Genomic DNA, 26,019 nt, shown 5'->3' with positions numbered 1-26,019 from the left:
ATGTACTCAAGTGGACATAGCAGAACACAGACACAGAAACACACACACACACACCTCACTCTTTCTAAAAATAAAAACTTTGGGCCAATTTCCAAAAGGCCATGTTAATTTTTCTTTCTCTTCTTGAGACCACTGCCCCCAATATTTTCCCTCTTACTGAATCTGTCAAGTCTTGCTATTAGGTTTTTTTGGTAACAGCCAAGTGTCTTAGTTAGGGTTTCTATTTCTATGATAAACACCATGACTAAAAGCAAGTTGGGGAGGAAAGGATTTGTTTGCCTTACATTTCCACATCATAGTCCATCACTGAAGGGAAGTCAGGACAGGAACTCAAGCAAAGCAGGAACCTGAAGACAGGAGCTGATGCAGAGGTCATGGAGGGGTGCTGCTTACTGGCTTGCTCCCCCTGATTTCTTATAGAATCCAGGACAACCACCCTAGGGTGGTGGTTTTTAATCACTAAACACTAATTAAGAAAATGCTCCACAGGCTTCCTACAGCCCAGTCTTACAGAGGAATTTTCTTTCTTTCTTTCTTTCTTTCTTTCTTTCTTTCTTTCTTTCTTTCTTTCTTTCTTTCTTTCTTTCTTTTCTTTTTTTTTTTTTTTTTTTTTGGTTTTTCAAGACAGGGTTTCTCTGTGTAGCTTTGTGCCTTTCCTGGAACTCACTCTGTAGCCCAGGCTGGCCTCGAACTCACAAGAGATCCACCTGGCTCTGCCTCCTGAGTGCTGGGATTAAAGGCATGTGCCACCACTGCCCGGCTTGTCTTTTTTCTTTTCTTTTTTTTAATTTGTTCATGTGCGTTGGTGTTTTGTCTGCATGTATGTCTGTGGGAGGGTGTTGGAGTTACAGGCAGTTGTGAGCTGCCATGCCATGTGGGTGCTGGGAATTGAACCTGGATCCTCTGGAAGAGCAGTCAGTGCTCTCAACCTCTGAACCATCTCTCTCCAGTCCAGGAGGCATTTTCTTAAGTGAGGTTCCCTCCTCTCAGATGACGACAGCTTGTGTCAAGTTGGCATAAAACTAGCCAGGACACCAAGTTATCAAGATTATGGTCTAACCTTAACAGCCCTAACTGGAGTATCTCTTATTCTAAATGGGAGTGTGAACAAGTTGAGTGAAACATTCTAAGACACTTGGACACTAAGATACATATTTTCAGAGTTGTGTTTCCACTGCTACAACAAATCTTATAACATTTTTATTATGACTGGAGAAATCCTGATACACTTACCCTTACTGCCCTTACCTTATCTCGGTTCTAGGTAATATTTTTATTTGTTTGTTTGTTTGTTTGTTTGACAGTTTCTCTATGTAACAGTCCTGGTTCTGGAACTCTCTATATAGACCAGGCTGTCCTCGAACTCACAGAGATCTACCTCTGCCTCCTGAGTGCTGGGATTAAAGGTGCATGCTATACTTTCTACTTTTATAGGTTCAATGTATGATTTTTTTTAAGATTTACTTATTTACTATGTATACAGTGTTCTTCCTGCACCAGATTTCATTAGAGATGGCTATGAGTCACCATGTGGTTGCTAGGAATTGAACTCAGGACCTCTGGAAGAGCAGCCAGTGCTTTCAACCTCTGAGCCATCTCTCCAGCCCCATTGTATAATTCTTTTCAACTAGCTTTCATATATTTTAAGGTTCATCTATGTTTATAGTGTTTGTTTTTATTGCCAATAATATTTCTTGTATGAATATACCAAATTCTGTTTTTTCATTATTAGTGAATGGATGAATATCATTGAGTTGCCTTTTCTTTTAGCTGTTATAAATGATTCTACTATGAATGTTGTTGTACAGGCTTCTTTGTGGATTTATATATCTGTAGACCAGTGGTTCTCAACTTTCCTAATGCTGCGACCCTTTAATACAGTTCCTCATGTTGTGGTGACCCCCAACCATAAAATTATTTTTTTGTGGCTACTTCATAACTGTAATTTTGCTACTTTTATGAATTGTAAATCTCTGATATGCAGGATATCTGATATGCAACCCCTGTGGAAGGGTTGTTCAATACCACCCCATGGGTCATGACCCATAGGTTGAGGACCACTGCTATAGACAGATACATTGTTGGTTCTTGCTCTTTGGGGACCCACCACCCAGCTCCCAAATAAATCACACATGTAAGTTTATTCTTAACTATGAATGTAGCTGGAGAATTTCTCTCCGGGTCCTGCCAACACCCCACCCCCACCCCCGCAGTCCCGCAGCCCACTTATAAAATAGTCACTCAGAAGCTTATATTACTTATAAACTGTATGGTCATGGCAGGTTTCTCGCTATCTACTTCTTATATCTTAAATTAACCCATTTCCATTAATCTATACATTGCCACATGGCTCGTGGCTTACCGGTATCTTAACATCTGCTTCTCATGGCGGCTGGCGGCGGCTCCTGACTCAGCCTTCCTGTTCCCAGAATCCTCCTCTCTCTCTGTCCTGACTATACTTTCTGCCTGGCTACTGGCCAATCAGCACTTTATTTATTAACCAGTCAGAGCAACACATTCAACAGCATAGAGAACATCCCACAGCAAATGAATTCCTGGCCTTAGCTTAGATTGTTTCTAGCCAAGTTTTCTTAACTTAAATGATCCCATCTCCCTTTTTGCTCTGGGCTTTTCCCAGTCTCTTACTTCTGTAAATCTTACTCTTACTCCATGGCTGGCTGTGGAGCTGGGTGACTGGCTCCTGCAGTCCTCCTCCCTCTCTGGCTCCTCCTTTTTCCTTCCATGTCTCTCCTGTATATTCTCTCTGCCTGGCAGCCCCACCAGTCCTTTCTCCTCTCTCGCCATTGGCCATTCAACTCTAGTAGACCATCAGGTGTTTCGCACAGGCAAAGTATCACAGCCTCACAGTAACATAGGGCCAGCTGGAGAGATGTCGTGGTGACTAAGAATGTAATGTACACTGATCTTTTAGAGTATCTAAGTTTGGTTTCCAGCTCCCGACTGCCTCTCAGCTCCAGAGCATCCAACACCCTCTTCTAGAAACCCCGGGCTGGGCCTTCTTCTTCTTCTAGAAGCCCCTGGCTGGCCTTCTTCTTCTAGAAACCCCGGGCTGGGCCGCCTTTCTTCTTCTAGAAGCCCCAGGCTGGGCCTTCTTCTTCTTCTAGAAGCCCCGGGCTGGGCCTTCTTCTTTTTCTAGAAGCCCTGGGCTGGGCCTTCTTCTTTTTCTAGAAGCCCTGGGCTGGGCCTTCTTCTTCTTCTAGAAACCCCGGGCTGGGCCGCCTTTCTTCTTCTAGAAGCCCCAGGCTGGGCCTTCTTCTTCTTCTTCTAGAAGCCCCGGGCTGGGCCTTCTTCTTCTTCTAGAAGCCCCGGGCTGGGCCTTCTTCTTCTTCTAGAAGCCCCAGGCTGGGCCTTCTTCTTCTTCTAGAAGCCCTGGGCTGGGCCGCCTTCTTCTTCTAGAAGCCCCTTGCTGGGCCTTCTTCTTCTTCTAGAAGTCCCGGGCTGGCCTCTTCTTCTTCTAGAAGCCCCGGGCTGGGCCTTCTTCTTCTAGAAGCCCCGGGCTGGCCTCTTCTTCTTCTAGAAGCCCCGGGCTGGGCCTTCTTCTTCTTCTAGAAGCCCCGGGCTGGGCCTTCTTCTTCTTCTAGAAGCCCCGGGCTGGGCCTTCTTCTTCTAGAAGCCCTGGGCTGGCCTCTTCTTCTTCCAGAAGCCCCGGGCTGGCCTCTTCTTCTTCCAGAAGCCCCGGGCTGGCCTCTTCTTCTTCCAGAAGCCCCGGGCTGGCCTCTTCTTCTTCTAGAAGCCCCGGGCTGGCCTCTTCTTCTTCCAGAAGCCCCGGGCTGGACTTCTTCTAGAAGCCCCGGGCTGGCCTCTTCTTCGCTGCTGATGGTTGCGAGTCCCAAATGCAAAACTCCAGCCATCCCTCCTATGTCATGCATCTCTTCTGTGTCATAATGAGATTGTTTGATTAAAAAAAGGTATTAATAGGGGCTGGAGAGACGGCTCAGCGGTTAAAAGCACTGGCTGCTCTTCCAGAGGTCCTGAGTTCAATTCCCAGCATCCACATGGTGGCTCACAACCATCTGTAAGGCATACATGCAGACAGAATACTGTATACATAATAAATAAATCTTTTAAAAAAAGGTATTAATAATTACTTTCCTCTGGATGGTAATTCATTCTGGATTTTTTTTTTTTAAAAAAGACTGGGTTCCATTTTAAAGTTGGGGCAACTCATTCTAGCCCAGTCTGGTCTCAAACTCACAGTGATTATTCTACCTCAGCCTCCTAAGTTATAAGATTACTTTTTTAGATGAATTAGATTTCTAACACTCTAGAGGATCTCCTGATATAGAGGATGTCTGGCCAGCGAGATGGCTCAGGAGGTAGAAGCACTGACCACTGAGCCTGGAGACCTGCGATTGATCCCTAGGACACATATAACAGAAGAAAAGAACTGACTCCTCTTGTTCTCCCCTGACCTCCACACATGCACCACGGAACACATGTGCCTACATACATAGAGACATGTACACACACAATTTGTTTTGTTTTTGAGACAGGGTTTCTCTGTGTAGCTTTGGCTGTTCTGGAATTCGCTCTGTAGCCCAGGCTGGCCTCAAACTCACAGAGATCCGCCTGGCTCTGCCTCCCAAGTGCTGGGACTAAAGACGTGAGCCTCCACTGCCCGGCACAAAAACATTTTTTAATGCAATTTTAAAAAATCCTAGAGGATCTTTATTTCCATTTGTGATTTAAATCAAAACCCTGGTCTTTTGAATCATAGAAGCTCTGTGACCATAGTACCCCAAAATGGCTAGATTTATTATCTGCCTCTAAGCTAAAAGGAAAACCGTCTCATCCTGATTTTTTTTTTTTTTTTTTTTTGGTTTTTTCCAGACTAGGTTTGTGCCTTTCCTGGATCTTGCTCTGTAGACCAGGCTGGCCTCGAACTCACAAAGATCCACCAGGCTCTGCCTCCCAAGTGCTGGGATTAAAGGCGTGCACCACCACTGCCTGGCTCTCATCCTGAATTTTTACATTTATGTTATGAAAATCTGAAATCTTTATATTTCTGAAAAATAAAAATACACAGTGAGCCAAAACATCACTTATTGCTGGGTCCTATGGTAGGAGACTGCTTGTGGATCCAAGACAAGGCAGGAAAGAGCGTGATCAAATAGTTTTTGGGGTCTTAGTTATCCTTATAATCAAACTTTTCCCCCAATAGAAATATGTCAGACTTGGGTATGTAGATGTGAAGTTGGACTGGTAGGTACCACTTTCATGAGGTGGAAAGTCTAGAACCTCCCTGACTGCTCTCCCAGCATCTTTCCTTAGGCAGCTCCTAAGTGCCTTGTAGAATCTCTGTGGGCTGGAGGTACATATATATGCTCAGTGATAAGCAGTTGCCTGTTAGATGTGGAAGCCCAGGATCTATCCCCTATACAGCTAAGGAAAACAAAACAGATTAAGAAACAACCCTAAGCCTGGCGGTCGTGGCGTACACCTTTAATTCCAGCACTTGGAAGGCCGAGCTAGGCGGATCTCTGTGAGTTTCAGACCAGCCTGGTCTACAAAGAGAGATCCAGGACAGGCTCCAAAGCTACACAGAGAAACCCTGTCTCAAAAAACCCAAAATTTAAAAGAGAGAGAGAGAGAGAGAGAGGGAGGGGGAGGGGGAGGGGGAGGGGGAGGGAGAGGGAGAGGGAGAGGGAACAACCCATGGGACAAAGCTTTGAAGCCATTGCTCTTGAATGATGTTTCTCAAACTTTGAAATACATTCAAATCACCTGTAAATCTCATTAAAATTCAAACTCTGGCCCAGTAGGTGTGGGAGGGAGCCTAAAAATTTGTGTTTCTTTTTTGTTTGTTTTTCTGTTTTGTTTTTGAGATAGGGTCCTATAGCCAATCTGTCCTCAAAGTTTCTGTAGCCAAGGTTAACTTTGAACTTAGTATCCTCACTGGTATTACAGATATGGACCATCATGTCTGCTTAGAATCATTATTTTTTAATAAATTCTCAGTTAATGCTAGGGATGCTGATCCTGATAAAGAGCTTAAATTTAGTTAGTCAAGTTTATGTTGTTGTTGTTTTGTTTTTAAGATTTATTTATTTTTGTATGTGTGGGTGTTTTCCTGCGTGTATGTCCGTGTACTTACTATGTGTATGAATGGTGCCTGAGGAAGAGGCCTGAAGAGGGCATTGGATTCCCTGGAATTGGGAGTAACAGTTAGTTGTGAAACCATCATGTGGGTGCTGGGAATCAAACCCAAGTACTCTAGAGGAGCATGCAGTGCTTTTAACGAGTGAGTCATCTTTCCAGCCCATTATGTCTTTTGTTTGTCTAAGAAAGTGTTTGAGTATGTAGCTCTGGAATTCAGAGCTACCTGCCTCCATGGTGCTGGGATTAAAGGTGACACCTGGTCCTGATAGTCAAGTTGTATCAATTAGGACTCTGCCCTTTTTTTTTTTTTTTTGAGATTTACTTTTATTTTTCAGTTTTATGTATATATATGCTTCTGTGTGAGTATGCACATGTGAATGCAAGTACCCTTATAATCCAGAAGAGAGTGTCTAATCCCTTGAAATGGGAGTAAGCCATTGAACATAGGTATGGGAACTGAACTTGGTTCTTTTTTTTTTTTTTCTTCAGAGCTGAGGACTGAACCTAGGGCCTTGTGCTTGCTAGGCAAGGGCTTTACCACTGAGCTAAATCCCCAACCCCTGACCTTGGTTCTTGTAGAAGATAGTATGCAGTCTTAACTGCTGAATCATTTCTCTAGCTTCTTTGTGATGCTTGTATCTCCTGAGCTCCAGTGTGATACTCTGCATCCTCAGACTAATTAAAACAATAATTAGCCTAAGAGTTCTGTAGCTGTATTAGTAATAGCACCTCTTGATGAGACGCCAGAGCAGCTGGTGACCCTGGGAAAGGGAGAGGGAATGTTCTGTGTGTAATCTCGCTTTGAATTTCAATCATTTGCTTTTGCTCTAAGCATTCTTTTGTTCCCTTCCTAAATAATACTATCTTAGCATTGTCTGGCCTTTCTCTCTCCAAGGCCAATATATTCAGTGATGCTTGTCTCTTTTCTCAGGGATGATCTGGCTGATGATTCTGTCTTCACTCGAAGCTCCCAGTGCTCTCGGGGCCTTGACAGATACATTTCTCGGGAGGAGGGGCCGCTTAGTCCCTTATTGGGACAACTCGATGAGGACTACCGAGCAAGAGAAACGTTTTTGCACAGATCTGAGTATAGTCCCCATATCAGTTGCCATGAAGAACTGTTGAGGGGAGCAGGACAGAGTAGAGACAAACTCAGAAGCTCCTCCTACTCTCGACGATCTGAGGAGAGAAGCCGGGAGACCAAAAGACCCCGTTATGATGACACAGAGAAGGTGCATGGCATAGGAGGGGACCACGCAAGTTTTCCGTTTGGGACTCGCAGCTATCGACAGCGAAGAAGAAGCCCCAGCCCTAGGTTTCTCGACCCCGAGTTTCGAGAACTGGACCTTGCCAGGCGAAAGCGAGAGGAAGAAGAACAAAATAGGAGCTTGAGTCAGGAGCTTGTGGGAGTTGATGATGATGATGCAACTAGCTGTTCCATCCCTGGGTTGTCAGATGTCCTAGCAACATCAGAGCCAGGATATTCTTTGCATCAGCCTGAAGAAGTGCCTGTGATGCCCAAGAAGTCCATTCTGAAGAAGCGAATTGAAGTGGACCTGAAGCCTTCCTTTCAGGTCTCTGTTGTATTTCTCTTGATAGTTCCTCTGATACCCTGAGTCCTGATACTGTCCTGGGACCGTGTTCCTTAATCGTGTCTGTGTAACATATGCTGTGCTGCTGACATCCTTAGGCCTAACAATGAGCTACTCCCAGCGTTCTCCAGATTAAGCTGTAGGCTCATAATGCATCAACAAGGGCTTCTGTTACTACATTACTTCCTAAATAGATTGAGGAGAGTGTCTGCCTTGATTTTTTCCCCCATAAATTGAATAGCCCTATAGGAATCTCTGAATGTGGATTCTTGGAATTAAGCTTAAGGGCAAAAGGAGAAGATAATCTTGATTTCTTTATCTTTTTAGAAGAAGACAATGCATGAGTTATAGGACATTAGACTAGAGATCAAGTGGTTCTGATTTAGGAACCATCAACTTCCTGTGTAAATTTTAGATGAGTCACAACAGTCTTGGCCTTGACATTGCTTTTTCTTCCTATGAAAAGATGGTCAGGCAAGACTACTAGTGTGACTGGAGGCTTCTGAGCAAGTACTGAAATGTTTAGAAAAACAAGAGCACGTTAATCAGTAGAGTTCCAGAGTACCCTGTCTCCAGAGTGGTCCTACTTGTGTTTTTCTTTGGTCATCAGTAGATAGGAAGATAAGGTGGGTGAGGTGGGATGCACCTATAATCCCAGCAGCTGAGAGACCAGTGCAGGAGGATTCCAAGTTCAAGTCTGTTAGGGCACATTGAAAGTTAAGGCCAGCCTGGGCTACATAGTTAGACCCCCAACATGGCTGGGGGCAAGCCTGATGACTTAAGTTTGATTCCCAGATCCTAACTCCTATAAAATCCGCACATATAGTCACACACTTCCCTTCTCTCCCTCCCTCCCTCTCCCCCTCCCCCCCCCCCTCTCTCTCTCACACACACACACACACACACACACACACACACACAGTGTGTTCATGTGTGTCCATATATTCATATACCTCCTACACCACCAACAACAATAAGACGCACAGTTCTTAAAAGAAAACAAAAAAGGGAAACAAGCTAGGGAAAATGTCCAAAAACCTTTTGAATTCAAATTCCTTGATGAATAGAACACATGGGTCACGACCACTCAGTCTGTGGCAGAGACAGTTGGAGAGATGGGGACTTAGTTTTGAACTTGGCTGAGATGACTTCTTTTTATATACTTAGATCTCTCCTATTGAAGAAACATCTTAGTTCCTAGTGTTCTGTGATTTTTCCCAGATGCTAAATGAGTGTGCTTGCTTGTGTTTGCAGCTGGAGAGCTTTTCCAGCAGACCCAGCTCTGGTCGGGATCACCCTCTCTATTCGGAACACTCACCTCCTCCACTAGGTGGTGCCATTCCTGCTTTTGCTCCCGAGATTGAAAGTAAGGGAACTACAGTGGAGGCTGACCTGAAGGAACCTCAGAGTAACCTGTACCAGTGGGGTCCCCTCCGTGACATCCCTAAAGACAGCAATCCTCTCAGTGACAAGTTGGACAGTTTTCTGTGCTATAAGGAAAAATTGAACTTGAAGGCTGAGGGACTTGAACGACATACAGACTTCTTACTGCCCCATGAGAGAGCTAGCCAGGATGGCAGTGGCTTTTCCCGAATTCTGAGCATGTTGGCTGATCCTACCAGTACACAGGAAAAAAGAAGACGGAGTTTCCCTGATATTGAGGATGAGGAGAAATTTCTCTATGGGGATGAAGAGGAGGATATAAAAGCAGAATCTCCACCTAAGGCCCTTGGGGACTCCGAGAGTAAAGGTTCGAGACAGAAAGCAAGCTCTCTGACCTCAACCCCAGCCATAAAGCTAGAATCACTAGAAGAGAGCAATCCGGAATATGCCAAGATTCATGACTTGCTTAAGACCATAGGACTGGATATTGGAGTAGCAGAAATTAGTAAATTGGCTGCACGTACCCAGGAGCGACTTCATGGCAAGAAGCCATCATCACGCTCCTTAGCTGACCGGCGTTCATCTGCTGACCGACACTTTTCAGCTGACCGCTGTTCCTCAGTTGACCACAGTTTCTCGACTGATCGGCGCTCATCAGATTCTCACAGACTGGAGAGCAGGGAGGCACATCCCAGCAATACTCAGTCCCCAGAAGTATCTCATCCACACCCAGCCTCCCCGGTAGATCCTTACCTGCTCACAAAAAATAGCCCTCCATTCTTAAAGTCTGACCATCCAATGGGTCATGTTTCAGGACCAGACGTAGTTGGCGGTGGGTTTCAGTCACCTGTTCCTGTTAGGTGCATGTTGCCATCGGCTCCATCTACTCCAGTTAGACTTCCACACCCTGCCCCTTTAACCCAGTTCCATATACCAAGGCCACCGCCCCAGTTTGCTCCACCTCGGTTACCTCCAAACCACCAGGGATCTGTCATTCCCTCTCCTTCCTTTGATGCCTATAGGCACTACATGGCATACACAGCCCCAAGGTGGCCCATGTATCCTGCCTCTCAACCATCAAGCCTCCCTGTATCAGAACCACACAGGCTAATACCAACAATCATCAAACAAGCTACAAACAAACAAGCTAGTCGCCCCAATCTCCTTGTGATCCCCACCGTGACTCCTGAAAAGTCCAAACAAGAGGTGTCAGTGCTAGGCTCGGTTTCTGTTAAGCAAGTTCCTGTTCAGGCGTCCATTCCATCACTCATAAGATATAATCCAGAGAAGACCTCTGACGAGAAGAACCGTGCTTCCCAGAAGCAGAAGGTGAATATTAGCTTTGGGCATCTCACGCCTGAGTTTTCTGTTTCTATTTAACAAAAACAGTTTGTACCTGTTTTTTAGAGGAGGTTTTTTGGAGGTTTACATCATTACCAAGTAATGTATGTAATAGCCCCTTTGAGCTGCTAATGTTTTGTCCTTACAGTTTTTAAGTGTATTTCTCTGTCATGTATAGTCTGAAGATACAGAGGGTAGAAGCTGGGAACCTTGAAGCATCGTATAGTCTCATCTTTTTCCACGTAAAGAAATGTAATCTTTGGAAGACAAAAACATTTTAATTTTGTATGGTATTCAAATACTTTGAACTTTAGCCTTAAGTCTCATTGACAGTCTTAAGTTTCAAAAAAGAAAAAACTTAAGCTTCAAGAAAGTGTTTGGAGACTGAGCACTTTCCCTTTAAGAGCTTCACACTAAGTCAGGGCTGATAATACATGGTTTTTCTCATTTGCCTATTAAAGACCAGCCATATTCGCTTTTCTTTTTTTTTTTCTGTTAGCTGGTAGTAACTGGTTAAGAGATAATAAAAATCAGGACAGCTATATTTTGTTTGTGTGTTTGTTTTGGGACCATGGTCTTGCTGTGTAGCCCTGGCTGGCCTAGAACTCAATCTGTAGACCAGACTGGCCTAAAACTCAAAGAATCCACCTGCCTCTGCCTCCTGAGTGCAGGATTAAATGAATGTGCTACCATGCCCAATCTGTATCTGTATTTTAACTTTGACTTTGTGACCTGGGTGAGGTTTGTTTGTTTATTTGTTTGGTTTGTTGTTGTTGTTTATTTTTTGTTTTTCTGAGACGGTTTCTCTGTGTAACCCTGGCTGTCCTGGAACTCGCTTTGTAGACCAGGCTGGCCTTGAACTCACAGAGATCCACCTGAGTGCTGGGATTAAAGGCATGTGCTGCCACCATCTGGTGAGTTGTTTTTCTTTTTCTTTTTTTTTTTTTTTTTTTTTTTTATTCTTTTTATTTTTTAATTTAAGAATTTATTTAGTTTATGTGAATGAATGTTTTGTCTGCATGTGTGTCTATGCGCTATATACGTGCCTGGTATTTTAGAGACCAGAAGAAGGCTTCAGATCTCCTGAGACTGCAGAGTTACAGGGAGTTGTGAGCCACTGTGTAGGTGCAGGAAATATATAGGACCCAGATTTTCTAAAAGAGCAGCAATGTTCTAAACCACTGAGCTACCTCTCCAGCTCTAAGATTTATTTTGAATTATATATATATACATATACATATACATATACATATACATATACATATACATATACATATACATATACATATACATATATATATATATATATATATATATATATATATATATATATATATCCTGTATATGGATTTGTGCACATGTGAGTGCAGGTACCCAAGGAGTCCATAAGAGGATGTGGGATGCCCTGGAACTAAGAGTTACAGGCAGTTGTGAGCCACTTGATGTGGGTATTGGGAACTGAACTCAGATCCTCTACAAGATCAATACTGCTCTTAGCTGCTAAGCATTTCTAACCCTGTGATACTGAATCCTATATGACTTTACTTTTCCTAATGTAAAATAGAGAAAATGTAAAGCTTAAATAACATGAAATGTGTAATACAACTAGTCTTAACCACATTTCCTTCCTTCATGTTACCCCTGGGTTCAGAGAGAAACTCTTGTCTTGAAAAAAAAAGTATTCTGGAGCCAAATGTAAGTGTCTGTGGCCCAGGAACACAAATACCATGTTTCACTATGGCTATAGTTACGTGAGGTTTTTGTTATTGTTGTTTTTCTCTTTGATTTGCTTGTTGTTACTTTGGTTGTTGTTGTTGTTGTTTTGAAACAGGGTCTCTAGTCCTGGCTGTCCTGAAACTCACTCTAGACCAGGCTGTCCTTGAACTCTCAGAGATCCACCTGCCTCTATCTCCGGAGTGCTGGGACTAAAGATGTGTGCCACCACCGCCCTGCTAAGTTACGTGAGATTTTTGTCAGTTAGAGAACAAAATGAGTTATGAAAATATTTACAGACTCCATTGGTAGGAGGCACAAGACAGACAGGCACAGCAGAGGAGGGAAAGTGCTGTGCGTTCATGTGGGGGTCAGTGCTGTTGTTAGCTTTTGAGTTGATAGAAGCTGCGGTCTGCTAAGAAGACGACATACGATTTTGGGAATCACAAGGATATGAGATCAGATGGTCCACAGGTGTGGGCTATGGATGATTTTAAAGGGAGTAAAAATAGCTCAAAATAGTTTGGCTCTGTCTTCAACATTTTAGCTCTCCATAATCTGGAAGTTCAGTCATATCACCATATAGAATCTTTTATCACAGGTGCAACTTTCCTCACACACACACACCCTCCTGACCTCTTTTGGGAACTTCAGATGATAACCATTTTGTACTCTCTAGGTTATTGAAGAGCGGGAAAAATTGAAGACTGACCAGGAAGCCAGGCAGAAGAAACTGTTTTCTCTCAGGACTGAGCTGGAGCGGCTTCATAAACAACAAGGTATCAGCCAACTCCTTGTCTGCCTGCCTTGTTGTGTAGATAGTAACTGAGTAGGAACCCAGTGTGGAGGTGCTGGTGCTCAGATGGGGCCAGCGAGAACAGTGGGGCAGGAACCTGGAGAAAAGTGGTAGTGGCCATGCAAAGAATCCTCAGGTAGTCCTCATTTCTCCAGTTGTTAACAGTTCTGCTCTCGTTCTCTCTCTCTCTTCCTACCCCCTCTCTCTTCCTCTTTTTGTATTTGAGTGTCAATTTGTGTTGTTTTTATTTTTCAAGACAGAGTTTCTCTGTGTAGCTCTGGCTGTCCTGGAACTCACTCTGTAACCCAGGCTGGCCTCGAACTCAGATCCACCTGCCTCTGCCTCCCGAGTGCTGGGGTTAAAGGCGTGCACCACCATGCTTGGCACTGAGTGTGTAATTTTCCCTGAACTCTTTCAGAGTGAATTGTGGATGTGATACCTTTGAGAACCTTCAGGAAGAATTTCCTAACAAGAATTCAAGTGCACAAGTGCAGAGTACACTAATGAGCATTGGAGAATTAGGGTAGGATGATGGCTTAGGGGTAAAGGACTGGCCGTGCCAGCACGAGGCCCTGCGTTTAGACTCTCAGAACCCACAGACAGTTAGCTACAGTAGCATGCATCTACAATCCCAGCATTTCTATGGCAAGATGGGAGGTAAACAGAGACTCCCCAGAAGCCTGGTGTCTGCAGCAGCAGATGAAATCCTGTCTGGCGAGATGGAAGGTGAGGACACATACCCAAGGTTGCCCTTTGACCTCCCGTAGGATGTGTATGCCTGTACTCATACATGTGAACATGTGCACACAGAGAGACACACACACACACACACACACACACACACACACACACACACATGCAAAAGATTTTTAAAATTAGGAAATGAATTGTAGTATCTAGTCTACCAATCTCACATGTTTTACCAGTTGTTTTATAATTGTCCTTTATAGAAAAAGAAAGAGATTATCACATTCAGTTGTCAGTCTTTTAATCTTTTGCTTTTTAGTAATAGTTCCTGAGCCTTTCCAGTCATAATTTGATATTTTAGAAAAAAGGTCATGTCTTCATTTTAGTTTATCTGATTTTTTTTATAATTAAGTTTAGCTTATAGGTTTTGGCAAGACTACGATGATGTCAAGTTTACATTGCGAATGTCTTTCAGGGAATCTTTGAGACGATAGTAAAAATCACTCTTGACGCTTCTTCCCACCAGTTTTAATTAATGTTTCTGAGAAACATTTTTTGTTTTGATGTTTTACTAAATCATGTTTTGATTTGTTTTGCTAAAACATGTTTTGATGGTTCCTAGATAATGATTTTTCTAATTTTATTATTCCTTCTATGTAGTGTGGTTTCTGTTTTCAGGAGGAACTTCTAACCCTACTCCAATCTGTTTAGTCATTGTATGAGTGTATGTTGTATATTCATTAGTGATAGTAGGTTATCATCTGTCGTTGTCATTATTTATTTCATGCTCAAATTTTTCCAAGTTTAGCTAGGGGGAGCCACTTTGAGTTGATTATAGTTTCCTTTTGGTATCTTCTTATCACTTTAAGAGCTTTCTTTTTAGCCTAAAATGTTCTGTGATGTTCTATTTTTTTAATTCTATTTCCCTCTCCTCCTCTTATTTTTGTTTTGTTTTGTTTTGTTTGTATTTTTGTAGCCCACACTAGCCTCACACTCACTGTGTGGCTCAGGAGGACCTTGAACTCCTGATCCTCCTGTCTCTACCTTCAAAGTGGTGGAATTCCAGATATGCACTGCTGTGCCTTCCATTTCTTCATTTGTGCTTTTAAAAATTCATGTGCATGAGGGAAAAAAAAACAATGCTTCTAAATACTGCAACTAGATAATAGTATGAAAGAGAAGAGAACAGAAAAAGATAATTGTTTCTGTCTGAATTTGTAATGTTTAAAATGAAGAACTTAGTTATTTTGTCCTGTAAGGATTGACCCATGAAGACCTGCAGTTTGGAGCAAGAGATAACATTAGGCATAAACCAGCTTAGAAATTGGCAAAGTGTTCTTAAATCAGGTAAAGTCACATAATCTTTTCAGGAGACACATACATACAAGCCTGCATATATCACTTGGAGAGTTTATGGAGCTCCTGAAGTCCTGTCTGTAGAGCCTTCGCTCATTATCCATTAACAAAAGAGAATATGATCACTTGTCCTTCAACCCCATATGGAAACAGAATCTTACTTGCTTTGTTTTTTGGTGGAAAATGATTTTGTAGTCATATAGCTCTGTAGGCTGCTACTTACAAATTTAAAAAATGAATTCTCTTAGTTTATCTCCCTTGGATTTCTTTTGGTAAACTTTTGACCATTCAGGGGAGATGTTGCGCAAGAAACGAAGGGAGAAGGATGGTCACAAAGACCCACTTCTGATGGAGGTGAGTCGACTTCAGGATAGCATTATGAAGGACATTGCAGAGCTACATAAAGAGTCAGAAGAAGCAGAAAAGAAGCAATCTGAACTGGACAAAGTGGCACAGATCTTGGGAATTGACATCTTTGATAAACCCCTGAAATCTTCAAATGACAGTAAAGAGTCTACAGAGAAGCCTGAAAAAGGAGAAAAATCGAAGAGCCCAGAGAAAGAGTTGTCACCCTTAAACTCTCCTTCTGCCAACAAGGTAATGATACTACTTTTCTGTTGTTGTTTTTGTTTTTTTCCGCCTAGGGACTGCTACAGAGGCTTACAAATATGTTTTTGTTTGTTTTGTTTTTGAGACAGGGTTTCTCTGTAATTTTGGTGCCTGTCCTGGAACACGCTCTGTAGACCAGGCTGGCCTCGAATTCACAGGGATCTGCCTGCCTCTGCCTCCCGAGTGCTGGGATTAAAAGTGTGTGCCACCACCACCTGGCACAAATATGTTTTTGAAACAAGGTCTTCCTACGTGGCCTTAGCTGGCCTGAAGCTCACTCACTATGTAGACCATGCTAGCCCTGAACTGACAGACATCCCCTTTAACTCTAGAGTGCTGGGATTAAAGACATGTACCACCACACTAAGTGCTACCACATTCTCAATCCTCTGGTCACACAAAGCTTGTGATTGTTACACTCCCTTACCTGCTTCTTAGCCTCATCATGTTGCTCTTCTTTCTTGTTCACTGTAATTCATCTAACCAAGATTCTCATTTCCTAAGTGCCTTTTTCCAGCCTAGTGACGAATTCATATAAATAAAAGTATTTGTTATTGATAGCTCTTGGGGACTTCTATTTTAAAAGAGAATTCTAGCTGGGTAGCTTGTTCAGCAGGTAGAAGCACTTAACTATACAAGCTGGATAACTTGAGTAATTCTCAGAACCTGTAAAAAGTGGGATTCAATGTCATTTTGTCTATAAATCCAGAACTTCTAAGATGAGATGGCCAGTAGAAACAGAAGAATGAGCCAGAAGCTCAAGGGTTACTGTCTTAGGGTTTCTGTTGCTGTGAAGAGACACCATTGACCAATGCTTATAAAGGAAAACATTTAATTGAGGTGGTGGCTTACAGGTTCAGAGGTTTAGTCCATTATCATCATGGTGGGAAACATGGCGGCACACAGGCAGACATGGTGCTGGAGAAGTAACTGAGAGTTCTACATCCAATCAACAGGCAGCTGGAAGTGAATGTCACTAGATCTAATTTGAGCTTCTGAGACCTCAAAGTCCACCCCTCAGTGACACACCTCCTCCAACAAGACGACACCTCCTAATAGTGCCACTCCCTGTGGTCCTGTGGGGGACACTTTTAGTCAAACCACCACATTCTACTCCCTGGCCCTCCTAGACTTGTAGCCATAACATAATGCAAAATGTATTTAGTCCAACTTCAAAGGTCCCCATAGTCTCTAACAGTCTCAAACTTGTTTAAAAATTCTGAGATTCATGCAGTCGCTTAACTGGAATCCCCTGTAAAATCAAAATGAAAAAGCAGATCACATACTTTCAACATATAATGGCACAGGATATACATTACCATTCCAGAAGGGAGCATAGTAAAGAAATACTGGGCCAAAGCAAGACCAAACACCAGCTGGGCAAACTCTACAGCTCCATGTATGATGTCAAAGCTCTCTTCAGATTTCCAACATCTTTTAGTTTTTGTGGACTGCAACACACGTCTCTCTCTTGGGCTGGTTCCACTCCCTTTTAACAGTTCTCCTCGGCAGGTGTCCCACAGCTCTGGCATCTCTACTATCTTGGGGTCTCCAAGGCAATCCAGGTTTTACCTTCACAGTTTCACACAATGGCTTCTTTAGGCCTCCATGCAAGGACACCCCTGATATATGCCTGGCCTCAGCAGTTTTCCTTAGAACGGAGGCAGATTCCATAGCCCCTTTTCTTCTGTCCTCTACTCTAAAGCCAGAACCCTGTGGCCAAAGCTTCCAGGTTCTGCTGTTTGATGGGACTGGAACAAGATCCACTTGTTCAATTACATCTTTACCAGCTTTCTGTTTTTGATGGTTTCCTTTACTGGCTGTCCTGGAACTTGCTCTGTACACCAGGCTGGCCTCAAACTCAGAGGTCCACCTGCCTCTGCCTCTGCCTCTGCCTCTGGAGTGCTAGGATTAAAAGTGTGCTCCCACTATATCCAGCCCTAAACTTTTTTTTAATTCCTTTTTACAAGTTGGAAGCTTAGCTGGATGGGATCTTGCCTTGAAGTCACTGCTTCCTTTATTCATTGTAACATCAGGCTTTTCTTTAATCCGTTTTTATCTCCTTGAACACAAGATTTAGTTCCGTTCCACTTCCTGGTGCCCCTTTCTCCTCAAACTGTACATTTTGTATTTTTCTTCACTCAGCTTGCTTCGTTTCATTATAGATCTTCATAAGAGTGACTAGTAACCACAGGACAGAGTCAATACTAGGCTGTTTTGAAATTTCCTCTGCCATTAATCCAAAACTCGTTAATTTAGCCTCAAGCAGACTTTTCAGACAAGGGCAAAAAGCAGCTACATTCTTGGCCATAAAATCTTTTTTTTTGTTTTTGTTTTTGTTTTTGTTTCTCAAGACAGGGTTTCTCTGTGTAGCTTTGCGCCTTTCCTGGGACTCACTTGGTAGCCCAGGCTGGCCTCGAACTCACAGAGATCCGCCTGGCTCTGCCTCCCGAGTGCTGGGATTAAAGGCGTGCGCCATCAACGCCCAGCCACAGCAACTCTTATAAAGGAAAATATTTAGTTGAGGCTGGCTTACAGTTTCGGAGGTTTAGTCCATTATAGTCATGGCGGGAAGCTTGGTGTGGCACACAGTCAGACATGGTGCTGAAGAGGTAGCTGAGAGTCCTACAACCAGATCAGAATGGCAGGCAGCAGGAACCAAATGTCACACTAGACCTGGCTTGAGCTTCTGAGACCTCAAAGTCTACCCCCTAGTGACACACTTCTTCCAACAAGACCACACCTCTTAATAGTGCCACTCCCTATGGGCCTGTAGGGGCCAATTTTATTCAAATCACCACAGCCATCTACCTTAGAATATACATCATAGCAGCAGAAACAAAAGGTTTCTTTCCTTGGGGCTGGAAAGATGACTGAGAGGTTAAGAGCACTGGCTACTCCTCCGGAGGAACCAGGTTCAGTTCCCAACAATCACATGATGGCTCGCAACCATCTATAGTGAGATCTGATGCCCATTCTGGCATGCAGGAATACATGCAGGCAGAACACTGTATACATAATAAAAATAATAATAAATTTTTCTTATATCTTTCCTCTGTAAAGTAGAGGGCAAGAACTGATTTCACATTTTGTTCTCTGATCTCCAAACACATGCCTTGGCATACATGAACCTACATGTACACACACACACACACACACACACACACACACACTGAATAGAGTTGTTAAAGTTAACTTGTGTTGGTGACTACACACACTGAATAGAGTTGTTAAAGTTAACTTGTGTTGGTGACTTTTAGGCAGTTTAGGAATATTTGATGTGATCCCTTTAGGTCAGTCCGTGGACATTACTGTCTGCTTTATGTGTGTGCAGCATTGGCTTTCCATATGTACCAGGACACCTAAGAACAGTGATTTGACCTGTGACTTATTTTCTTCATATTCTTAACCTGCTAGCTGCCTTTCACATTTCCTTATCTCTTTCTAGTTATTTTGATTTTAAGTTAGCATATTTGTTTCTACAGGTAATACATTGAACATCTACTAAAAGGCATAAGGAGATGATTCCTTCCCACTGTTGTTCTCTAGTTCCCATCAACAGCAGCAGTCAGATCATTCTACAGTCTTGGCTAGTCTGTCTCTCTAGTGTGTGTGTGTGTGTGTGTGTGTGTGTGTGTGTGTAGATACACATGCATATGGATAGACATACATATATAATTACATTTTATTTAGATGTATGTGTGATAGCACATGTGAGGAGGTAAGAAGACAACTTTCAGGAGTTATTTCTCTCCTTCCACTTTGTTTTTGAGGCAGGGTCTCTCTTGATGTCTCTGCTGAGCTTCAAATTACAGGCTGTCTGGCCTATGAGCTTCCAGACATCTCTCCTGTTTCTTCTTTCCATCTCTCCCAAGGAGGGCTAGAATTACAAATGTATGACACCAAATCTAGTGGTCTATGAGTTCTGGAAATCAAACTCAACTTTTACCTGCTGAGCCGTCTCACTTATCCCATATGATCTTGATATTCTTCTAGAGAAACTTTAGGATATATAAGTATATGTGGTTTGTTTTTTTAAGATTCTATATGTGTATGAATAATATGCCTGCATGTATGTATGTGTACCTCATGCATGCAGTGCCCTCAGAGTCCAGCAGAGGGTGTCCGAGCCCCTGGAACTGGAGTTTCAGGCAGTTAGTTGTGAGCCATTATGTGGGTACTTGGAACTGATTCCTGGTCCTCTACAAGAGCATTCAGTGCTCTTAAGAGCTATCTCTCCAGCCCCAGTAGTTTTGTTCTTGATATGAAAGAACTGTAGAGTCTAAATCATTTTCTTGAGCTTTGAATGCATTTTCTATTAAGATTCTCCCCATCTTATATAGCTTTTTATTTTAGACATTAGACATATGGTCATTCATAATTCCTATGGTCATATTTCCTATAATTATAACCACCTGTTTTAAGAGTAGATAAATCTATTAGTTTGCCTTGAATTATTTATAAGTGTAAGTTTTTCTCTCTAGGAATCAAAAGTCAATGAAAAGTCCTATATTAAGAGCCCTAATTCTACTGAAAGCCTCCAGCCGGCCTCTAAGCAGTCTGAGCAGCCTGTTGCTGGTTATGAGTATTATGATGCTGGCAATCACTGGTGCAAAGACTGCAACACCATATGTGGGACCATGTTTGACTTCTTCACGCATATGCACAGTAAAAAGCACACACAGGTAGGTGTCCTGACCATTGTTGTTTCTGCTATCACCCTCATTCCTCTCCAACTGCTGTGCATCCATCTGCATTACAAAGCTGGAAAATGAAACATTCTCAAATGGACAGGAGCCCTAATCTGAAGAGCCAAGAGATAAGAACAAAGGAGATACTCTCCCCAGGGCTCAGTTCAGGGGACCTACTATAACTAAACACCGTCCAAGTGTAAGTGAGGCTTCTGTCTCTTTTGATTCCTTGAGTACCTGAATTTTTATTTGTCTGTTTCTAGTACTTGAGCTAACACGTTTTTACCTTTTCCACAGGTGATTCCGTTTAAACAGTTGGCAGAGTTGGTGGGTGGGGGCGGGTAGCTAAGGACTACTGGTCCCCTGGTCTGATATTTAGGGGAAGAAAAAGAGAGAAAAATGGGTCATTGAGATTGTAGTGCTGTTGTGTGAGCGCCTCTGCCTCTTGCAAATAGACACTGGATCCCTACAACAGACCTTGGGCTTCAAAGACCCAGAGTGAGACTAAGCAAGACACTGGAAAGCGAACTGACAAGATAACTGTTCCTGCAAAAGGTAGGTTTCCTTCCTCCCTGTCCTTTCAACTAAAATCTGGAAGATTTTGAAGTGGTTTTTATTAAGTTTGAGAGATCAGATGTCTTTGAAATTTTGCTTTATAAGTAGTCAGTGTGCTTACTGCATTTGTTTAGAGATGATCCCTGAGGACTTGGTACCCATGTGAGAGCCCCTCATGCAAATGAGGGAGTTAACTATTTGAGAACATGGTTCTTAAAGCTCCTCTAAGATGCTTGGTGCATGTTAGAGTTTAAGGAGTGGAACTGGCTAGGGGTGTACTCAAGAGGTAGAAAGACTAGCTGTGGAGTTCAGGCCTTAGGCTGGAAAGAGTGTGCCCTTAGGAGTCATCTAAATGCCACTTCTAACTCCAGAGTGGGTACAGTCATCTTACTGCAAAAGAGTGATGGCATTTGCCTTTGGTTGCTGTCATTCTTAATGGAAAAGGCTTGCTTCCTCTTTTCTATTTCTTTCAGGTTCTGAGTTTCTGATTCCCATCACTGGATTTTACTGCCAACTTTGTGAGGAATTTTTGGGGGATCCAATTTCTGGAGAGCAACATGTGAAGGGTCACCAGCACAATGAGAAATACAAGGTTGGTCTGTGTAGTCCTTGTGGGGCTCCCCACTTTTCTGTTTAATTCCTTTGACTTTGTCAGATATTAGCGTTAGAAAGCAGCTGACATTTCACATCCCATCTAACCACTAGGAAGTTCTTGGTCCTGGTGAGAGATGCTAAGTTAATCAGATTATCTGTAGTTCTTGAAAAGATTTTCCAATGATTTATTCTTAAACGAGTTGGAGTAGTGGCAAGGGCCAAGACTTTTCTCTTATAGCAACTTGATAGTTGATTGAGCCTTCATCTTCTCTCTTTCCAGAACTATGTGGAAGAAAACCCATTGTATGAAGAACGAAGAAATCTGGACCGCCAGGCTGGCTTGGCCGTGGTCCTAGAGACAGAGCGACGGCGGCAGAGTGAGCTGAAGCGCAAACTTAGTGAGAAACCAAAGGAGGAGAAGGTAGAGAAAAAGGCAAAGGTTGTCAGAGAACCGAAGGAAGAGGAGGACAAGGCCTCCACAGACTTAGAGGACCAGCTGTCTGAGGGTGGGAACTCCCCTGAAAAGGGTGAAGTTAGAAGGAACGCTAGCCTCAAGCTCCCAGGAAGAGAAGAGGTAAAGAAGGAGTCATCAGTAGCATCTTCTTTTGGAAAGTTCAGTTGGAAGAAGCCAGAGAAAGAAGAGGAAAAAAGTTCACCAGTGGCCCCAAGTGCCCCCAAGGAAGACACTGTGGAAAACAGTAAGGACAAAGACGATGGAAAAGCTGAAACCGGAAAGGCAAAACCCATCAAAATCAAGCTTTCTGGGAAAACTGTTGTTGCGCATACCAGCCCCTGGACACCTGTTGTTACAACTTCAACACAGACTAAGATCCGACCCAACCTGCCTATCCCATCCACGGTACTCCGCAAATCGGGGTCAGCCACAGTGAGCAAGCCTGCCCCTCTTAACACCTTTCTGTCCATCAAGTCCTCTGGGACGTCTGCCAGACCTCTGCCAGTGGTTAAAGAGTCTTCATCTGATCTACTCTTGCCTCCAGATATCATCTCCAAAGCTTTTGGAGGGGAAGAGGTGATTCTAAAAGGATCTCCAGAGGAAAAAGTGGAACTGGCTGAAAAGAATGAGCCATCCCAAGTACCTGAGCAAATGTTGGCTCTGCCACCACCACCTCCACCACCACCACCTCCACCTCCACCACCGCTGGTTATACCTCCTCCATCTGCCCCATCTCCTGCTCAAGCAAATGTCTTAGCTCCAGTGAAATCCGATTCAGTTATATCTCAGACTCTCGGTGGTGCCTTCCAAGGTCCTAAGATTTTGAACCCAGCTTTGCCTGTAGCCTTCACGACCTCAGAACAGCCAGTCGCTATTCCTTCTGATGAGACAGCTCCTGGGGTGAGTGAGAGTGACCGCGACCAGACCCTGATCTCTATGTTAGTGCGGCCTCCGCCACCCCTCTCAAGTGTATTCAGTGAGCAGGCCAAAAAATTAGAAAAGCGGAACTTGTGCTTAGCCACAGCCAATGCTAAGGACCTGTATGGGATATTCTACAGCAGTGGTGGGAAGGGGGCCCATGAGACTAAGCTGAGTAGTAGTCCATTGGCCAACGGGGAAAGTAGCAGCCTCTCCAGAACTGAAAGTTCAGATATCTCTTCCACTTCTACTTTGCACAGTAGTGAATCCCCAGAGGACCTGCCTCAAGATAGTGGTTTGGTCACTGCTCCTGTAATTAGCCAACTTGAAGATCCCATTTCAAAAGGTGTGGTGTCTGTAGAGAAATGGTCAGTTGTCAAGCATATAGATCCCCAAAGTAGAGACAGCAGCTACAGCTTCCTACAGCCTCTGACAAGGTTGTACCAAAATAGGCCTTATGAAATGGTTACCCCAAAGACAGAGACTTCAGCCATGTGGACTTCGGCTTCCTTCCAGAGTAACACTGATAAGGATAGCCCTCCAGAGGGGAAAATCAAATTTGACCTGGGAGAGCCAGGGACATCTGGTACAGACTCAGCTTCTCATCTGTCAGATACGCACTGTCATACCAAGGGGTCTCAGAAGTTGGTAGAAACTAACTTTGTAGATAGCCAAAACAAGAACCAAGAGTTGAACCAGTCTGAGGACTGTAGAGAAAGAGAAATGAAGAGAAATACTGAACTAAAAGGAAAGGGAGCAGTTGAAGAAGGAGCAGGAGCCAGCATTGGACTCCACGGCATAGAAGATTCCAGTTTGAACCACGGCAACAGAAACACATGGGAAGGAGAAATAGGACAACCCAAATTATCAACAACTGACCAAGAGGTGGAGCGGTCTAGGAGACTGATGACAGGCCATGAGAACCCAAATCAAGTGGGAATTGAACCGAGTCAGTCTCTCTCTTCCAAAAGGGCAAAGATAGAGTCATTTCCATCGTTGCTCCAGAGTCCAAAAAGTGTGCCTGAGTTACTTCTGCTGTCCCCACCTAGATCAGATATGTGTTTAAAGAAACCGGAGGCTTGGGAGAGCCCAGAGAAACTAGGAAGGAGCCCAGAGAAGCTAGAGGTGGAAGCTGTGGAGCCACAAGACCCCTGTCCAGAACTAACAGTGACAATAGAAAGCAAAGCCCTGGAAAACTTGGACGCTCCACACTTAAAGGTAGAGGGGCTTGCTGCCCTCAGGAATCTGGGGGATGTGTGTGCTGATTTCTGCAATGCTCAGGTAGAACGAGCACATAGATCACCAACTGCCCCGTCCCAGAAAATGTGTGAAGAAAATTCTGTACTATCTGTAGTGTGTAATCCTTCCGGCCCCACTGACTTTGAACCAATACCATCTTTTTCTGGGTTTCCGTTAGAATCTCCCAAAACTTTGGTGCTTAATTTTGAAACAGAGGGTGAACATAGTTCTTCTAATCCCAGAAATGGAAGAATTACTTCCAACTGTCTAGAACCAGGACACCCTGTAGAAAACATTGACCATGACTTAGGAGGTGAGAGAACACACCAGGCCCTTGACTTATTGGCTGGAGGAATGCTGTCTGAGGAAGTAAAAGAAACTTCACAATTACCGAAAGATTTACTCAGAATGGAATCCACAACAGTCAGTCCTTCAGGCCTTGGACCATCTCCTTGCCTTCCAGACCTTGTTGATTTTGTCACACGGACGACTGGAGTTCCAAAAGAGAAACTGTGCTCTCCGCTCTCTGAGCCAGATGACTTTCTTAGGTGTAATTCCTTGGAGATGGGCTCACCACCGCTTGGAGTTCTGAATGTACCTGGTTCAGAGGCAGTTCCTCAAGTAAGTGCAGACATTGGCAGTTCTGTGAACTTGGTGAGAACTCCACCCTCGGCGTCCCCTTCGAGGGATCAGGTAGTCAGAGGCAATCTAAACCCTCAGGAAATGCCTGAACAAGAAGCTGCAGTTGATGTCATCCCAGACCACACAAGAGCAAGTGTTCAGGACTACAACAGCCAGGACTACCTGAATGGATGAGTCATACTGGGTTATAGAAATTGGACCCCAGCTGATCCAGGACTAGTTGGCAATCTGGAACCTTCACAGTAAATGTTCATGGGAGCTAAGAAAATTTGCCTGTTTCCCCCACTCCTTTCCCTTTCAAATATTAGACAAATCGGTCTTAACTTCTCTACATATCTGTTAATAATATTTTCTGTTAATTTTTTAAAATTTTTGGCCAAAATCTTTTCTCTTTGTCATTAAAATCCGATGTCTCTCTGGCTCACCTCAAAGTGTGCTTTGATTCGGGCTGTGAGGAGTGTGAGGGGAGGGAGACAGCTGACTTCAGTTACTGTGGTGTATTCCTACCCACTTTTCTGGGCAGTTGATGGCGCTCTGGGAGAAACCAGAAAAGCTAGCTGAAATGGAAAACTTGTGAAGAAAGACTTGTTCCTCCCTTAGGTTTCACTCGGAAGAGACTGCCTTACCTTGTTAGAAATGCAACATGAGCAGCTCTTGGGCTTGCTGTTTAACTCTCTTACTGGCGTGTTAGCTCCAGCCTTCCTTACCTTGTTGCCTTTGCTTCATGGTCCTGGTCACTTACAGACTTGTTTGGAAATGGCCTTGGTAAACGAAAGAAAGCTGGCAGGCTCAGGTTTGGAAGACAACAAATCGGTAAGGCGTATTCATGGCTCAGTACCAGAGTGTTTGTGTTTCTGAGGTCACTTTTAGTTTTGAAATGGCCTTTGCTCATTATATTGTGGTCCAGTAACTTTTTATGTTAAATAATCAGCCATTTCTGTTGTGAACTCTAGCAGATCTGCAACTGGGATTGGAAGAATTCTGTGTTCCACAAGTATAGATGTAACCCCTCTACCTCTCCCTTACCCAGGTTATTACCGCCATAGTGTGATGTCTGGGGTTGTACATTTTGTTTAATAAAAGATTAAAGAATTTATGAAGTTGGCTTGGACAAGTTTAACTGTTTTTAATGTGTTAATTTTTTGGAATAAATGTCCTCATCTCATACTTCTTTCTGGATGTTTGTCTTGACACCGTACACATTTGAGCTTCACAAGAAACTTGACTGGTGAACTGCTGCCCTGCTGTCTACCCAGCCTGCAGCTGTCCTTCTCTCAAGCCACTTCCTGCTTGTCAGAAGAGTAGGTTGTAGAGTCTACCCTGTGCTGC

General features: G+C 43.5%; 1 protein-coding gene across 4 annotated transcripts in view; it reads left to right on the top strand.

Moving 5' to 3' along the window:
* Positions 1 to 26,019, top strand: part of Znf318 (zinc finger protein 318) — a 48,348-nt gene that overhangs the window by 5,748 nt on the left and 16,581 nt on the right. For 2 of the 4 annotated variants that reach the window (XM_042266175.2, XM_042266174.2), the window contains 8 exons: positions 7,052 to 7,694; positions 8,967 to 10,424; positions 12,829 to 12,928; positions 15,281 to 15,585; positions 20,082 to 20,282; positions 20,744 to 20,843; positions 21,317 to 21,435; positions 21,718 to 25,794. In XM_042266175.2, coding sequence (XP_042122109.2) covers positions 7,052 to 7,694; positions 8,967 to 10,424; positions 12,829 to 12,928; positions 15,281 to 15,585; positions 20,082 to 20,282; positions 20,744 to 20,843; positions 21,317 to 21,435; positions 21,718 to 24,864 — 6,073 coding nt within the window. In that variant the 3' untranslated portion in view covers positions 24,865 to 25,794. Of the gene's footprint in view, positions 1 to 7,051; positions 7,695 to 8,966; positions 10,425 to 12,828; positions 12,929 to 15,280; positions 15,586 to 20,081; positions 20,283 to 20,743; positions 20,844 to 21,316; positions 21,436 to 21,717; positions 25,795 to 26,019 lie in introns of those variants that run through there. The other 2 variants (XM_076557740.1, XM_042266177.2) reach the window with 1 other exon arrangement.

The sequence above is a fragment of the Peromyscus maniculatus genome, chromosome 21, assembly GCF_049852395.1.
Source record: "Peromyscus maniculatus bairdii isolate BWxNUB_F1_BW_parent chromosome 21, HU_Pman_BW_mat_3.1, whole genome shotgun sequence".
In the NCBI taxonomy this organism is placed as follows: Eukaryota; Metazoa; Chordata; class Mammalia; order Rodentia; family Cricetidae; genus Peromyscus; species Peromyscus maniculatus.
The sequence above is the reverse complement of the archived record's forward strand: the minus strand, read 5'-3'. Positions and strand labels throughout refer to the sequence as shown.